Source organism: Rhinopithecus roxellana, chromosome 9 (assembly GCF_007565055.1).
Source record: "Rhinopithecus roxellana isolate Shanxi Qingling chromosome 9, ASM756505v1, whole genome shotgun sequence".
Lineage (NCBI taxonomy): Eukaryota > Metazoa > Chordata > Mammalia > Primates > Cercopithecidae > Rhinopithecus > Rhinopithecus roxellana.
In genome coordinates this window covers 85,525,549-85,543,734 of record NC_044557.1, presented here as the reverse complement: position 1 = coordinate 85,543,734, position 18,186 = coordinate 85,525,549, and the positions used below count along the sequence as shown (strand labels likewise).

The window sequence follows — 18,186 nt, the reverse complement described above, 5'->3', positions numbered from 1 at the left end:
TTTTATGATAGACAAAATATTTGCACAAAGGACACCACAAAATCAAATGTTGCTAACCAACAGCCATGGAGAGCACAACTGTACTGGTAAAACAGCTCTACTTCTGTTCTCTACAAATTGGAGGTTAGCATGGTGGTCAAGAGGGCAGGCTTTGAGCCAGACTGTCAGTGTTCACAGTAGGGTGCTTCAGCTCTCTATGCCTCCCTACTGTCAATGACAAAAGGAGTACAATAACCAGCTCCCGTGGTGGGCGGATTACCTGAGGTGAGGAGTTTGAGACCAGCCTGGTCAACATGGTGAAACCCTGTCTTTCCTAAAAATACAAAAACATTAGCCAGGTGTTGTGGCGCACGCCTGTAATCCCAGCTACTTGGGAGGCTGAGGCGTGAGAATAGCTTGAACTCAGGAGGCAGAGGTTGCAGTGAGCTGAGATCGCACCATGGCACTCCAGCATGGAGAGTGAGACTCTGTCTCAAAAAACAGAACAATCCAACAACAACAACAACAAAAATAAGTATACTGGAAGAGGTATGTAGGTTATATGCAATACTGTGCTATCTTATATAAGGAATTTATGCATCTGTGGATTTTAATCTCCATCCCTTGCAGATATCAAGGGAGAACTGTTATTAGCGAGGGTGCTTTCCATGATCACACAACTGGCATTAAGGTAGAGGTCAGCAGGTGGGATTTCTGGCAGTGAAGGGACAGGCCTGAACAACAGGATTTGTTTCATATCCCGCAGGACTTCTTTTTGTTTTGAGACAGTCATGCTCTGTTGCCTAGGGTGGAGAGCAGTGGCATGTTCTCGGCTCACGGCAACCTCTGCCACCCGAGTGTCAGTGATTCTCATGCCTCAGATTCCCAAGTAGCTGGGATTACAGGCATGCACAATCACAGCCAGCTAATTTTTGTATTTTTATTTTTTGAGATGGAGTATCGTTCTGTCACCCAGGCTACAGTGCAGTGGCGTGATCTCGGCTCACTGCAACTTTTGCCTCCTGAGTTTAAGCAATTCTCGTGCCTCAGCCTCCTGAATAGCTGGGATTACATGTGCACACCACCACGCCTGGATAATTTTTGTATTTTTAGCAGAGACGGCGATTCGCCACGTTGCCCAGGCTGGTCTCAAACTACTGGCCTCAAGTGATCAGCTCATCTTGGCTGCCCAAAGTGCTGGGGTTACAGGTGTGAGCCACCATGCCTGGTCCCTGCAGGACTTTCTGCTGTTTCTCTCAACTTTATGTAAGTAAAACAACAGCAACAATAAAATCCCTGTTGCTTGAACACAGAATGAATTCTGCTTTATATATTTTGTATAGTTTGTATAGATCTTCTGTATAGTTTATGAGGAACTGAACTTTCCAGAACAGCAACTACCGTGTATACTGATGGGCAATTTTATTATGTTTCATTTAAAATTTACCAAGATTTTCTTACCATTCTAGAAAATGACATCACCAAGACTAATGAAATTCCTATCAGTTATAGCTGTGTGGGTCTGCTCTGTCACTGCTGCATTCATGGTGAGTCCACAAACAGGTGTAAGGATCTGGCTATGCCACCATGTCTCCCAATGTCATTAGACCTGAGTGCTTTATACATGCATGCATAACGTTATAAAAAATGACTTTCCTTTTATTTCTCCTGTATAGTTGGGTCTCCAAACACTAGTATTCTTCCACTGATATTCTGAAATTGGTAAGTCATTCTATTACCTATGTATTTTATTTCAGGATTAGTAAATGGGACATTATAAGATCATTTTTTATATAAATGCTGTGCTGGGTTTGATTAGGGTTGAGAACAATGTTCTGAGGCAGTTATTCTCAAACATTTCATCATTTTCAGGACCCCTGTACAGTCTCAAAAATTACTGAGGACTCTTTTAAAGAGTTTTTGTTTATTTGGAATATAACTACCAACACTCATACTGTTAGAAATTAAAACAGATACTAAAAAGTATTTATTAATTCATTTAAGAATAAGCTCATCACATACTTTTTAGTAAACCACGTTTTCAAAACCAAACAAACCAAACTGAGAAGAACACATGTACATCTACACTTATGTAAATTCACTTTAATGTTAGGCTTAACAGAAGGCAGCAGGTTCTCATATGTTTCTGCAGTCTTATGATGTTCTCTTTTGTTGCAATACATGAGGGGAAAAAAAAGTAAACTCATACAGCTGTACAACTGGAAAGGGGAGTATTATTTCAGTAGATTTTGAGCACAATTGTGGTATTGTTTTTTGATTCGACACCAAAATACAAGTGGTAGCTTCTTAAAGGTGAGTTGCAATGTGGAATTTACAATGGTATCATCTGTTACATTAAAATCCACAGAATTAAGGGGGGGAAAAAAGGGAAAAAAATCGATTACTTTTTCTTGTAGTTTCAATGGAACTTCTACTCATGTGTGATTTTTAACATCCTGTGTAGGTCATTTGAAAGATACTGATTTACTGAGCTGCACAGATCCTCCCAATGTTAACACATTTCAGTAAACAACATATATTTTTAAAATAACACGTTAGTATCATCCTGAGCTTACCATAACAGTCTAAGAATTTAGAAAGCTGTCAAGATCACGGTGTAAGTTTTTTAAAACTCTAATTTTTGCCTGAAAACAAAAATTTTATCCCTGGTAACAAATAGTTGTTTTCCTCAATGTCACAGCCTCACTTCTTTCTCTTTTGGCAGAAAATGTCTACCAAATATCCAACTCTGAACAGTATGTCTGCCAGCTGTTCTTTCAAGTAAAGCTGGTCTTCCATGAAAAAAAAGTGTTTAGTCCAGCTTGCAACTCAACTGTATAGTGTTTTTCTCAAGACAAGACATCGTGTCTAGGTGTGCAGCAGCAGGGCTAACATGCCCTTCCCGGGTCTTCATGTCAGATATTTTTCACAGATTCATCAATGCCTTCTGTAAAATGGCATTTTTTTCTTTTTGTGTAAGCACGGGGTGAAGAACAGAGTGATGTCTAGTACAACTTCATGCCACTGTCCTGATTTGTGCTAAGGTGTCAGCAGTTCTATTAGTGGAAAAGGCAAATAACATCTTTTTTTTTTTTTTTTTTGAGACAGTCTCGCTCTGTCTCCCAGGCTGGAGTGCAATGGCGCGATCTCAGCTCAGTGCAACCTCTGCCTCCCGGGTTCAAGTGATTCTTGTGCCTCAGCCTCCTGGGTATCTGGGACTACAAGTGCGGGCACCACCATGCTTGGCTAATTTTTGTATTTTTAGTTGAAACGGGGTGTCGCCATGTTGGCCAGGCTGGTCTCGAACTCCTGGCCTCAAGCGATCCACCCGCCTCAGGCAAATAAAACATTATCAGATGAGTTCTGATGTCACGGACCTTTGAAATGGTCATGGGGACCTACAGAGGTCCAAGAACTACACTTTGAGAATGGCTGTTCTAAGATACCTTCATCCTAAGGCTCTCCATTGATCCAGTGAGAATCTGCAGGAAAGCAACAGGCACAGATGAAAATGAGCATTTAATGGGGTACTCCCATGCAGGACTTGTCTCAGGGAAAGTTCTCTAAAGATGATTATTATATGAAAAAATTGGTATTAAGCACAGTGAAGAGATCCATACATATTCTTAATAATTGGCTTTGTGGTTATAACGCTATTAGTATTAACCAAGTATAAGTAAGCTTTAAAAAAAATTGAAAAATTTTTAATTTTTTTTTTGAGACAAGGCCTTGCTCTGTTGCCCAGGCTGGAATGCAGAGATGCAACCATGGCTCTCCATGCAGCCTAGACCTCCTGGGCTCAAGTGATCCTCCTGCCTCAGCCCACTGAGTAGCTAGGCTCACAGGTGCATGCCACTAAATTTGGCTAATTTTTAAATTTTTTTGTAAAGATAAGAGTCTCATCCTGTTGCCCAGGCTGGTCTCAAATTCCTGGGCTCAATTGATCCTCCTACCTCAGTCTCCCAAAGCACTGCAATTATAGGTGTGAGTCACCACACCCGGCCTGTAAGTAAACTTAATTTTGAATCTTGATTGGGAAAGAGAAAGACTTTTCACCTATAAAACTTATACAAGTTTTCACTTATAAAACTAATTAAGCTACATTAAAATTTTTCTATATTAGTATTAATAACACAAAATTTATCTACAGAAGCCTGAGATCCTATCTAAATTTCAGAAATCTAAGTGGCTCTGGAGGCTGAGGCAAGGGGACTGTTTAAGCCCAGCAGCTCAAGAGAGCTTGGGCAACATAGTGAGACCCCATCTTATTTTAAAAAAAGAAAGGAAAGTAGAAATAAAAAAAAAATCTAAGTTAAGACAGCTGGGCGTGGTGGCTCACACCTGAAACCCCAGCACTTTGGGAGGCTGAGGTGGGCGGATCACCTGAGGTCAGGAGTTTGAGACCAGCCTGGCTAACATGGTGAAACCCTGACTGCACTAAAAATACAAAAATTAGGCAAGCATGGTGGCAGGTGCCTGTAATCCCAGCTACTCAGGAGCCTGAGGCAGGAGAATTGCTTGAATCCAGGAGGCACAGGTTGCAATAAGCCGAGATCACACCCCTGAACTCTAGCCTGGGCAATAGAGCAAGGCTCTGTCTCCAAAAAAATAAAAAATAAAAAACAAAAATAAAATAAATCTAAGACTTACTCTAATATATCACAAGCAGAATTATGAAAACTCATTACGAATTCTCACTTTACAAAGTACAGGAAGTGAGGAAATAGTGGCCTACCAAATTGGAAATCACAGACTCATTTCAGATGTGCCAAATACTGTGACCATAAAAGCAGAATTTGATTCTAAAGATGAACACTGAGAAGGTAAAAACTGCATACAAGACTTGATTCTGACTGGCATGAAAGTTCAACAATTAACATACTAGTATTTGTTAATAATCATCAACCATCTGTATATCTATGCTATTTTAGATGATTTTCTAGCCAGTAAAACTTTTTTTTTTTTTTTTTTTTTTTTTTTTTTTTTTTTGAAACAGAGTCTGACTTTATGGGCCAAACTGGAGTGCAATGGCGTGATCTTGGCTCACTGCAACTTCTGTCTCCCGGTTTCAAGCAATTATCTTGCCTCAGTCTCCTGAGTAGCTGGGATTACAGGTGCCCGCCACCACGGCTGGCTGATTTTTGGGTATTAATAGAGATGGGGTTTCACAATGTTGGCCAGGCTGGTCTTAAATTCTTGACCTCAGGTGATCCGCCCGCCTCGGCCTCCCAAAGTGCTGGGATTACAGGGGTGAGCCACTATGCCCGGGCACCATTAAAACTTTTAATCTGGGGGTTGCCAAATATTTTCTTTAAAGTTCAAAGAGTAAATATTTTAAATTGTGTAGGCCATACTGTCTCTGTCACAACTGCTCATTTACACCTGTGTAGGGTGAAAGCAGCTGTGTATAATACACAAATAAATGGGTGTGTTCCAATAAAACTGTGTTTCAATAAAACTTTAATTAACAAAAACACAGTGGGCTATAGTTTCCTTATCTGTTTAACAAATAAATCTTTGTGTAGAGTGCAACAATTTGCTTAAGGATATTTAAACATTTAAGCCAAACTAGTTTTTGTACTCTGAAACCAAAAAAGAAGCTGAGAAGCCTCATCACCGCTGCCCATGAACCTAATTTAGAAAATCAGTCATACTAAACTCATTAAAAATCCAACAGATTGGGATATAGACATATGTGTAGCTGAAGAATTGATTTAATCCTGTGAGTTTCAGGGAAGTGTTGTATTCTTTGGTGCTCATTACCAAATACTTATGTTCCTTTGCACTTGTGTACTAAATAAAGTGCTGGACAGTGAATTATCTTCTAACATCCCCACCCAAGAGGTAGGGAATACAAATAGTCATTTTGCAAATGAGGAATGTGAGATTTGGAGTAGGTAGGTGACCTGCTCAGTCATCAGAATGTAAACAGCAGACCCCCATGTGAATGAATCCACTTGACTTCAAGGCCTGAGAAGTTAATGATAAGATTCTCCCGACTCTCAGTACTGGACTATTCTGCAGTAGTAAACAAATTTAAAAATAGGCAAACTTGTAAACAGAACATGGAGGGCCTCAGATGCTGGGATGTGGGGTACATGTTTGTTTTTTCCTGTGGGTAACTAAGGATTTCCTGTTGTTGTTAAGCTGGGAATGACAGAGAAACATCAGGTGTTCCCACTGCCTCGTTCAATGTAACATCCATCAGACAGGTATGTGTTTCTTCTCTGGGCCTCGGTCCTTCTCTCTGTAGAGGGGGCTGGTCTGAGGCACCCTCTGTCTCTAAACATCTGCACAATTGTGTTAATCACTTAGTTTCACTTTCAATGTATGTTTAATGTTACAGAGTTCAAAATGACGACCAAGAAAATAAAAATTTTCAGCCTTCAAGATAAAAAAATTTGGTATATTTAAACAGTACTGTCTTATCAAATTTCTGAATACTTTTCATAAAGAAAATGAATTATCAAAGTTTCTTAATATATTTTTTAACTAATCAAATATCAAATGGTGGTAGTTAATAACTACTAACTACAAAAAATCCTATTATCTATTAACTTTGGAGAAAAAGAACAGAATTGGAGTATTCACGGCAAGTAACCCAGTGTGTGAAAATAGCATCCTATCAAAAGCCAATGGTATATAAAGACTTATTAATCTAGGGAAAGTGTCACTCTGTCTAAAACCCCCAGCCATGGCACGGCCCAGCAACTGTAAAAGGGCTAGGCTGAACTCTCTGAGGCAGGAGAGGGCACCAGTAAAGGATATGAACATAAGTGGGCAAGAAGGGTCTAAGGATGCTGCTGGAAGATCTTATTAAGGAAACAAAAGCAACTGCAATGTGCTCTCTTTCCCAACAAACAACCCAGCCACCAGCTATGAAAAGAAAAAGGCAAAAAATGTGCAGAGTTCTCAACAAAACCAAACAAAGGAATATGGTTAGGTGGAAACCGACTAATTTTTAAATAAAGCAAAATGCAAAGCATCTGTGACCTAGTTTGGTATTTTAATCCAGACTTGATCATTAGGGAGATCTCTGACAACCAACAAAAGAAAAACCTCCTCCAAGTTAGGGCAGCATAGGAAAAGCATTTTAAGATGACATCTAATCCAACTGCTCATGGCTTCAAAGAATCCCTACTTGAAATACAAATGAGGAAAGTGAGTGCACATGAGGGTAATACGAGAAGACAAGCAAAAAGGAAACGATTAGTTGGTGTTATAACTATTACTCTTAGAATAACCTGATATTTGATTTTCTCCTCATAGAAAACAGCTGCCAAATTGTAAATCTCAAAAGTTAGTAAAAGCAACCCCAAAGTTGGGGTGGGGACTGTAGCTACCTTGGGTGGCGCTTCATCAGACCCTCCGGAGTCCCAGGACACTGTGGCCTGTCTTCTGGACTCCATCCTCATGCGTTCTTCTTGCTGAGCCTTCTCTTCCTCCAGGATTGTGCTAGAGAGACAACACATTGTCTTAGGGGAGCTGACAACCCAGAGTTAGCACACATGAGACCCCACCCTGAGTTATCTAAGGAACACCAGTTGGCTAACAGTACATGATAACAATAAGAAAGGATCCTATACACAGGGGAAAGAAGGATCAGGTTTCTAAGTCTTCACGAAATGATTCTAGAATAGCCTTGGTCCAAATGGGCAAGTCCATTTAAAGCACAGTCATAGGTAAGAAAAAGACAGCTGGTAAGAAAAAGAAGTTGCAGAAAATGAAGGACGGGCCAAGATGAAATGTTTGCAAGCCAAAGTTGATCTTGAGCAGAACAGAATTCCTCTGAGAAATCCCACGCAGCACTTTATCAAGCATATACATGTCTGAGGACAGATTCTTTTCACACATAATGTGATCACACCAGCACTTACGTGATCAATTAGCAATCTGGCCAATAATCTCCCTAAATTGCTCAATACAATCTTCCTATCGTTCAGCTTAACCGGTGCTTTATCTGATCAGGAAAATAAGCAAAAACGCGACAGTATTTACAAGTGCTTCTGAAAATACTCCTTGCTTTAAGCTGGAAACCCCATAGTTGGTAACACTGCTACTTACCACTGCTTGACTACTCAGAAGCTATCTGAAGTCCCACATAATGCTGCAGCCGCTGCAGCGACTGCTAGGCAGCTTCTTCATCTTGGCTGTTTGCCATCACATAAACCCCTCAGAATGCAGCCAAAGCGAGACTTTGCTAGTTTCCCATTCCACACAGATGCCCCAGGGCTCAGCAGGCAGCAGTTTGAAACCCTTGTCTTAACTGTGGCAAACAGCTCTTCCTACATTCCTACAACTCTAGAGTTCTAATAATGACACTCATTCAAAGTTTCTAGGCTCCTGGTAGATAGTGTGCAGTAAACAACCACCCAGAAATTACTCAGGAAAGAGTGACATCAGTGCAGCAGACTTTCTAATCTGGGAATTTGCTGTTTAAAAAGACATTCCTGCTTGGCTGGAGGCTAAGAGTGTGCTGTTTCTCACACAACTCAACTTACACAGTCACCTTCTGAGTCAGGAAAAGAGACAAAATTCATTTCATAACTGCCCCAAGTCAGCAAACCATCACTACAGATGTTAAGACTTTTTTCATCCCCAAAACAAAAGGGAATGTCTGCCTCAAGAAATGATCACATCAGGGCCAGGTGCGGTGGCTCACGTCTGTAATCCCAGAACTTTGGGAGGCCGAGGTGGGCAGATCACGAGGTCAGGAGTTCAAGACCAGCCTGGCCAAAATAGTGAAACACCGTCTCTACTAAAAATACAAAAATAAGCCGGGTGTGGTGGCGCATGCCTGTAGTTCCAGCCACTCGGGAGGCTGAGGCAGGAGAATCGCCTGAACCTGGGAGGCGGAGGTTGTGGTGAGCCGAGATTGCGCCACTGCACTCCAGCCTGGGCAACAGAATGAGACTTCACCTCAAAAAAAAAAAAAAAAAAAAAAAAAAAAAAAAAAAAAAATCACATAAGCATTTTACATAAAAAGCTTTTAGTCAAAAGTCCCACTCCATTCTCAAGATATGGTTTTGGTTTCTTTCTTGCTCCAATTAGATGATCGTGGCTCAGCAAAACCACAAAACTTTTCACAGTATTTAAGAACTGTGCAGCAGCCTTGACAGACAGGCAAGATGCTCATTGGGTGCCAGCACTGTTGGGAACCTGGTCCCATGTGCCAGGCCTAGGTGACTCCTGGTGAGTGGTGCAGGGAAGTTTGGGGCCAGGTCTGGGGAAGGAGCACAGGGGTCCTGAGAGGGCCACTCTCTCTGCCCTGCCCCTCTGACCAGAAGAATGCTCCCCTCAGCTGCTGGGAGGATTAAGGGAGATCATGGCTGTGAGAGCATCTGCTATAAGCATTACTTGTCATCAGTGGGTATTTCTAATGGCATTTACTTGAGGGCTGCTCATTCAGCCAGTATTTGCTAACTTTGCTAATTTGCTCTGTGCAGGAGGCACGTGACGAGGTCTTTGAGGTGCTTTATCTAAGAGAAAAGAAATACTCAAAACCTTGAAACAGGGTCAGGCAAGTTGGCTTATGCCTGTAATCCCAGCATTCTGGGAGGCTGAGGTGGGAGGATCATTTGAGTATGGGAGGTGGAGGCTGCAGTGAGTCAAAATAGCACCACTGCACTCCAGTCGGGTGACAGAGTGAGACCTGTCTCCAAAATAAATAAATGAATACATACATACACACAATAACAACAACAACAAAACATACTGAAACAGGACATGAGTGTTGTGACTGAGCAGTAGAGAAGAGTTTGGCCTGGTGCGTTCTAGCTGCAGAACTCAGCGGGAGAGGGCACTGCCCCAGGCACTGGGGGTGGTTAGGGAGGAAGAGTCCCAGTGTCTCAGCAGGTTACAGTTACAGACTCACACCAAGCACATAATGTTTGTGTACTTTTGGTCATGTAACGAGCATTACACGTCCAAAGCATAGCAATGCTTTCTGTCCATTTCTTATGTGAAAACAAACACCTTTACATTTCAATTTTCTTTATATATTTTATGACTTAAACACCTTTTGTTATACTTTGAATGAAACAGTGCCTGGCACATAGCTGACACTTAAATATTTGCTAAATGAACAAATACTGTATATGGATAAAATACATGCATTATTATCATTACCTATTAGATGTTTAACTAAGCTGAGTAAATTCAGGGATCATTAGCGGTTAAAAAAAAACAACTGAATGGGAAAACAATAAGGCTCAATCAAACTCAAGGAGTTTGAGTCACACGGAGATCAGGTTTAAATTCTGCCACAGACAGGTTAGATGACCATGGACAACTCTGTCCCTCCAAGCCTCACCCACAAATGGGGTGCCTCCCTAACTACCTATCTTGAAGGGTTGTTGTGAAGATCTAAATGAAAATTAGACAGCTTATGTGACGAGCTCTGAAATGCAAGAGACTTTTAAAAATCGAAAGAACTATTGGAAATTCCCCATCAGATAATATCCTGTGTAGCTAATGGCTACCATTCCCACAAAGAGCTATGAGTCTTTTTCTTTTCTTTCTTTTTTGTTTTTGGGGTGGAGTCTTGCTCTGTTGAATGGGCTGAAGTGCAGTGGCACGATCTCAGCTCACTGCAACCTCTACCTGACAGATTCAAGCAATTCTCCTGCCTCAGTCTCCCAAGTAGCTGGGACTACAGGTGCATGTGCCACCATGCCTGGCTAATTTTTTGTATTTTTAGTAGAGATGGGATTTTACCATGTTGGCCAGGCTGGTCTCGAACTCCTGACCTCAAGTGATCCGCCCGCCTTGGCCTTCCAAAGTGCTGGGATTACAGACATGAGCCACCGTGCCTGGTCTCCTACCTTTATTTATTTATTTATTTGTTTATTTTTTAAAAAAGAGATGGAGTGATACTATGTTGCTCAGGCTGGTCCTGAACTCCTGGGCTCCAGAGTAGCTGGGATTACAGGCTTACACTATACGCCTGTGCCAATATTTCAAATGAGTTAAAATCCAAAGTTGAGCTTGAGATACAAAGGAGCAACCATGTCTTTTCATAAATTCATCGAATCACCTGTGAAGGGTTAGCAATGCAACTCTTAAGACTGGTCACCAGTCAAACCAGCAGATCCAGAATATGCCTGCTGAAACAGTCACTGATGTACAACCAGCAGATCCAGAATATGCCTGCTGAAACAGTCACTGATGTACAACCAGCAGATCCAGAATATGCCTGCTGAAACAGTCACTGATGTACAACCAGCAGATCCAGAATATGCCTGCTGAAACAGTCACTGATGTACAACCAGCAGATCCAGAATATGCCTGCTGAAACAGTCACTGATGTACAACCAGCAGATCAAGAATATGCCTGCTGAAACAGTCACTGATGTACAACCAGCAGATCCAGAATATGCCTGCTGAAACAGTCACTGATGTACAACCAGCAGATCCAGAATATGCCTGCTGAAACAGTCACTGATGTACAACCAGCAGATCCAGAATATGCCTGCTGAAACAGTCACTGATGTACAACCAGCAGATCCAGAATATGCCTGCTGAAACAGTCACTGATGTACAACCAGCAGATCAAGAATATGCCTGCTGAAACAGTCACTGATGTACAACCAGCAGATCCAGAATATGCCTGCTGAAACAGTCACTGATGTACAACCAGCAGATCCAGAATATGCCTGCTGAAACAGTCACTGATGTACAACCAGCAGATCCAGAATATGCCTGCTGAAACAGTCACTGATGTACAACCAGCAGATCCAGAATATGCCTGCTGAAACAGTCACTGATGTACAACCAGCAGATCCAGAATATGCCTGCTGAAACAGTCACTGATGTACAACCAGCAGATCCAGAATATGCCTGCTGAAACAGTCACTGATGTACAACCAGCAGATCCAGAATATGCCTGCTGAAACAGTCACTGATGTACAACCAGCAGATCCAGAATATGCCTGCTGAAACAGTCACTGATGTACAACCAGCAGATCAAGAATATGCCTGCTGAAACAGTCACTGATGTACAACCAGCAGATCAAGAATATGCCTGCTGAAACAGTCACTGATGTACAACCAGCAGATCCAGAATATGCCTGCTGAAACAGTCACTGATGTACAACCAGCAGATCCAGAATATGCCTGCTGAAACAGTCACTGATGTACAACCAGCAGATCCAGAATATGCCTGCTGAAACAGTCACTGATGTACAACCAGCAGATCAAGAATATGCCTGCTGAAACAGTCACTGATGTACAACCAGCAGATCAAGAATATGCCTGCTGAAACAGTCACTGATGTACAACCAGCAGATCAAGAATATGCCTGCTGAAACAGTCACTGATGTACAACCAGCAGATCAAGAATATGCCTGCTGAAACAGTCACTGATGTACAACGCCTTTGAGCTTGACACATGTGAAGGCGTTACAACTATAAGGAGCAGGAGTTGATACTTGGGTATGAGCTAATATAGCTTCACCCAGTCCTGAACATTTACCAATGAAAACGTGGGAAGCTGTATCTTAACTTTCTAGATTGTAAAACACCAGTAAATCCATACCTCAAAAGGCTGCTAATGGAGTTAAAAATATGTATTTTCTTTTTTTAGAGTTGGGGCATGTGCACACGTGGCGGGAACTACCATTGCTTTTAAAAGTGAAGTGATTAATCTCGCTTCACTTCCCTTTTTCCTCCTATAGCCCTTCTTCCTTCCTTTAAGTCCTGGTAAGTTCTCTGAACTCATTATGCTCTCCCATGCCTCTTTATGTTCTGTCTCTTGCCTGGAACACCTTTCTCTTCTTTCTCTGGCCAACTCTTACTTGTATTTTAAGTGTCAAATAGCAGTTCCTCCAGAAAAATCTTCCCTGACGCTCCCTTCTCCCTTTAGGCTAAGTTACATTACTCTCCTTACTCTTTTCCAAAGAAACTAGCGCCTAACTTGCTCTTAACTCTTGCCAAAAGGCATTGTAAATATCTGTTTGTTTGACTTTTGCTCCCATTAGGCCAAGAGTTGTTACCTGAAGGCCCATTTTCAAATGCTCAGAATTAGCACTGACCCTGAAGCATAATATGAATTAATAAATGACAGGTAAATGGATGAATAAAGCCCTATCAGTGGAGCAGGTCTACTGACTAGACACAAAGAGCACATTATCAAGCTTCCTGTTCTTTTTAAATTCAGTTTTATTTTTATAGAGATAGGGTTTCGCTATTACTGCCCAGGCTGGTCTCAAACTCCTGGGCTCAAGGGATCCTCCTGCCTCGGCCTCCTAAAGTGCTGGGATTATAGGTGTGAGCCACTGTGCCTGGCCAATTTCTTTTTTCTTTTTTTGAGACAGGGTCTAACTCTGTAGCCCAGACTGGAGTTCAGCGGCGCGATCACTCCTGGACTCAAGTAATCCTCCCACCTCAGCTCTCCGAGTAGCTGGGACTACAGGTGCATCACCAGGCCTGGCAGATTCTTTTTTATTTTTTGTAACAATTAAATAATAAATAAAAATCTCACTGTGTTGCCTAGGCTGGTCTTGAACTCCTGGACTGGAGTGATCCTCCCACCTCAGCCTCTCAAAGTATTGGGATTACAGATGTAAGCCACCATGCCTAGCCCCTGTTCTCTCAACTGGCCAAACAGGAAAGTACCTGCAGGCAGCTTTCTTCAAGATGGTCACTGGGGGCAGGAGACCAGTCAGAGACCAGGAACAAAGAAGGCCTAGCTGGCCTGAGAGAGAAGCACATCCCTGGTTGGTGGTTTTAGGTGCCCTGCTCTCTGCCGCCTGACTCTTAAAATAAACACCACACCCTCAGTCAGAGTTCCTAAAAGTTTTAAACAGGTAAAAAGTCCGTAAAAATCAAGAAAAAAAAAAATTGGGAAAAACAAGTGTGTTTCTCCTACTCCTTCAAATAATTAAAATACAGGCAAGCTGAGAGAAGGATAAGTGGGACATATTCTTTAAGGCAAAGGGAACTCCATTTTCAAAGGGTTCTCATCAGGCAATGTTATTTCACACAGACTGTTTTGTGAAATTGGCCACTCTGATCTTCAGGCTACTTACTGTTTTCCCCAAGAATCTCTGAAAGGGTCCCATGAAGTCCCTTGCCACAAGAAGACCCTCTCAGGCTCCATCTGCCCTGATATATCTTACCCACACACACTTACTCTATTCTCTGACCCACTGAATTTACTGTCTGAATGTTTCATTTCAGCCCGTAATCACATATTGCCATGTTGTGGGATTTAGCTTGTAAGCTCCCTACAGTTGTCAGACATGAATCTAATTTCTCTTGTAAGCTAAGTATCACTTACATATTATAGACACTTCAATATTTCTTTAATTAAACATCCCAGACTTTTTCCTCAAAGAACATAATGACAACTGGGAAGTAAGTTCCTTCAATCTCACTAGTTCATTCTCATACCCAAAATAGCATGTCAAAATGCTTCTGAGAAACCATAATTTGCTGCTCAGAGGAACCAAGAATATAAATAACTCATAAAAAATATCTGTTTTTACAATGGGAAGACTAGTCCATAGATGGAGTAAGAGGGCACAAGGAGACAGTACTGAACTTTTCTCTTTACAGCTGCTGAAGAATCCAGAGTAACAAACTAGAATGTGCAGAGTATCAAGGAGGTCAAATTGAAGCATATTTTCCCAAACTATAAATATTTTTAGTAGCAATACATTCCATCTGAAAGCTCTTAGCTGCCTAATGTGAACTGGCAACAAATGAGCCCTCATGTTTTTTCCCAGAATGGTGGTTTCCAAGTCTCAAACTTGCAAATAGATGGAACAATGAAAGCTGAGACTTGTCATTTAACAAACATTAGCACAACGATAATTACACTTTGTTGATCCATGTGCACCACTAAGGAAGAGAATCCTGAAGAGGGGAAAGGAGTGCTTTATTTAGTGTTAGTTTTATTTTTTACTTCTCTTACTTTAGAATAAAATCATTGAAGTGATCAGTTCACAGTAAAAGGACATAAAAACAGGTGGTCTGATTTTGTTCTTCTGGCCTGCAACACTCCCTATACAACTTGATGGTGAGCAAGAAAGTGGTCCTTCATTTCCAGTATGAAGCTAAGACACAAAAGTACAGCTCCAACAAAGACAATTTTCAGAAGTAGAAAAAGGCCAATTGATTCTGAGTGTTTGAGTTCTTCAAGCTGTCCCAGAAGAAGCAACGGATAGATATCGAAGCTGCTTCTCTGGTGAGTTATGCAATCCCAGAGGAGATCCTGCCTACTCGAACCTGTTTTCTCATTTATAAGTAAAAATCACAGTCTACCCTATCTATTGTTAGAATGGAGAAATAACATATGTATTAATGAAAAATTAGTAAACTTCTAAGTGAAAGTTAATTAGCTCTGTACTTTTACCTGCCTTATTTACCACTAGGAAAGAACTGTGTTTTTGTCTTCATTTCTGTACTATTTTCCCTGAGACTGACTGTACTACTAATTTTTCTCTTTGCAAATACAAAACATTTCTCCTTTTAAATGTAATAAATACTTTTTGCTTTAATAAATATGGGAAGAAAAACTTATGTAAAAAGATTGGATTTTGATACTTAAACAAAGGAATCACATAAAACAAAGGATCTGTTTTACGATCCTGATCATAAAATTTGCTTTGGACATAACATCAGTCTGGGTTTGCAATTATTTAAGTTAATCTGGAAAACACCCAGAGAAAGAGCAGCAATAAATTTGAAGGAAAAAAAGTCAAGCGGGAACTGGCTTGTTTTGGCAAGTTCACGGGAATACCAGTTTTGAAACATGATCTCTTATAATTAGCCAAAGCTGCCTCACTACAAAAGAATGGAATTGACCTTTTAAAAACAAACCAAACCAAACCAAACCAAACCAAACCCTACCATCTTTGCAGAAAACAAGCCTGAGCCTTGAGATGAAGCTAGGGATGGTATACCTGGAAGTAGCTGACCTAGTGGCTAAAGGCCATGATCACAGCATTACTGCTTATGCCTCTGCTCTTTTTCTCTTTTCTCATAAGCAGTAATGCTGGAGATTATGGCCTTTAGTCACCAGTGGTAGACTGGAAATTCAGTTTCATGGATATAGTGAAATCACATTTCTCTCTTATTGTTTCTCTAACTGCAGTAAATAAAGCCTTTGTTTGGTTATTGTGCTATATTGATCTCAAAATTATTTTTAAAAAACCCTGATATCCGCTAAGATTGTACTTTTATTTTTTTCTATTTTTTGAATTGGGGTTGTGGTCTGTCACCCAGGCTGGAGTGCAGTGGCTCGATCATGGCTCACTGCAGCCTCGGCCTCCTGGACTCACGTGATCCTCCCATCTCAGTCTCCTGAGTTGCTGAGATTACAGGCATGAGCCTCAGCAAATGTTACCTTAAAATGCTGACACCTTTTTCTGTTTCTGCTACGTGTGAGTGGCTCTTATTTGACCAACCCTTTGGCAGACAGGAATTATATACTCTGGATATAAGAAACAACTGTGACAGCATGGGAGAGCAACCACAGGCAGCCAGATCCTGGAGGGAGCTGTCATGAGAAGGAAGAGAATGGCATTGGGTGGGTCCCCACTTTCTAATGGCCATTAGTGAGAAGGCAGGCGCCAGTGTTATTGGCTTGAATAACCAGAGAAATGAGTTTGGAGCAACCACAGCTAGCATAAAGGTAACTGGAAAAAAGGGAAGGGAGAAATCCCAGAATGAAGACAGCCAGGGAAGGAATGCTTCAAATTCTGAGTATATATTCTAAATGAATCTCTGCTGCTCCTAGAAGCATGCACACACAGTGCAGACTCCAAGCTGCCTAGCTAAGGCTAAAATAACTGAACAGACATTTGCACTGCTGCTCACAGTGGAAAGAAGATCTGCTACCTACCCATCAGCCACAATGTCTAGGATATAATCTAACACTTCTTGATATACAAAAAAACATAAAAATGTGACCCATTCTCAAGAGGAGAAAAAATTTAAAGGAGACTGACTCTACAAATGACTCAGATGTTGAAATTAGCAATGATTTAAAAGAAGCTATTATATTCAAGGGCATAAAAGAAAATTTATTCATAATGGATGACAGGAAATGTTAGCAGAGAAATAGAATACAAAAAAAAAAAAAAAAAAGCCAAACAGAAATTCTATTACCAAAAAATACAGTATATGAAATAAAATCTCCATTGGATGAAGTGATCAGTAGATAGGGATGACAGAAAAGGAGTTAGGGTACCTGAAGGTGAGTGAATAAAAATGATCCAATCTGAAATGGGGAAGGTCAGGAATGGGTTGAGGAGGAAGAGCAAGGGGAAGAGAAGGTGACAACGAGAGCTTCTGGGACTTGGCCTGAAGGACACCATCAGAAGTCTTAACACATATGCAACTGGAATCTCAGAAGAGAGGGAAAACAGAACAGAAAAATATATCTGAAGAAATAATGATCTAAGTTTTTCTAAATTTTATAAAGGATATGTTTATAGATTCAACCTTTTGAATCAGCAAATTCTAAACACAACTGACATTAAGAAAACCACACCCAAGCACATCCTACTTAAACTGTTGAAAAATCAAAGAAAGAAAATCATGGAAACTGCCAGAGAAAAATGACACACTGCATACAAAGTAACAACTGTATGACCAGTGACTTCTCATTAAACGTAACAGGGCAGAAGACAGTAAAAGAACATCTTTAAGGTGCTGGGAAAAAAAAAATTACAACTCTGTTAACCTGAAATTCCTATCAACAAAGTTAAGTTCAACTCATTTTTAGATAATATACAACTAATAGAATTCACCACCAACTGATGTGCACCACAAGAAATGCTAAAAAAATTCTTCATCTGATGGGAAACCAAATGGAAATAAGTTCTTCAATAAGAATGGAGCACTGTACGAAGTTAAATATGGAAGAGTTTCCTTACTTTCTTTAAAATGGTATTTAAGACAAAAATCATAATCTAATTTTGTGGGGTTAATGGCATATGTGAATGTAAGATACATGACAACTTCAGCATAATGGACCAAGGTAGTGGTGGTAAATGGACATTCCTGCTGGCAAAGTTTCTACATTTTATATGAAGTACAATGATTAACTCTAAGTAAACTATGAAAAGTTAAGATGTACAGTGTAATTCCCAGAGCAAGCACTAAAAACATAATACAAAAGGTATTGCTAAAATGCAAGTCTGAGAAAAAAATTAAGGCAGAGAAAGAGAGGTAGATGTTAAGTTATTGGTTTCAAAGTGC

At 40.7% G+C, this 18,186-nt stretch overlaps 1 protein-coding gene across 19 annotated transcripts in view; it reads right to left on the bottom strand.

Moving 5' to 3' along the window:
* PTK2 (protein tyrosine kinase 2) overlaps positions 1–18,186 on the bottom strand; it is a 357,696-nt gene that overhangs the window by 49,623 nt on the left and 289,887 nt on the right. For 15 of the 19 annotated variants that reach the window (XM_030937412.1, XM_030937408.1, XM_030937413.1 and 12 more), the window contains one exon: positions 7,323–7,434. In XM_030937412.1, coding sequence (XP_030793272.1) covers positions 7,323–7,434 — 112 coding nt within the window. Of the gene's footprint in view, positions 1–7,322; positions 7,435–8,043; positions 8,414–18,186 lie in introns of those variants that run through there. The other 4 variants (XM_030937422.1, XM_030937423.1, XM_030937424.1 and 1 more) reach the window with 1 other exon arrangement.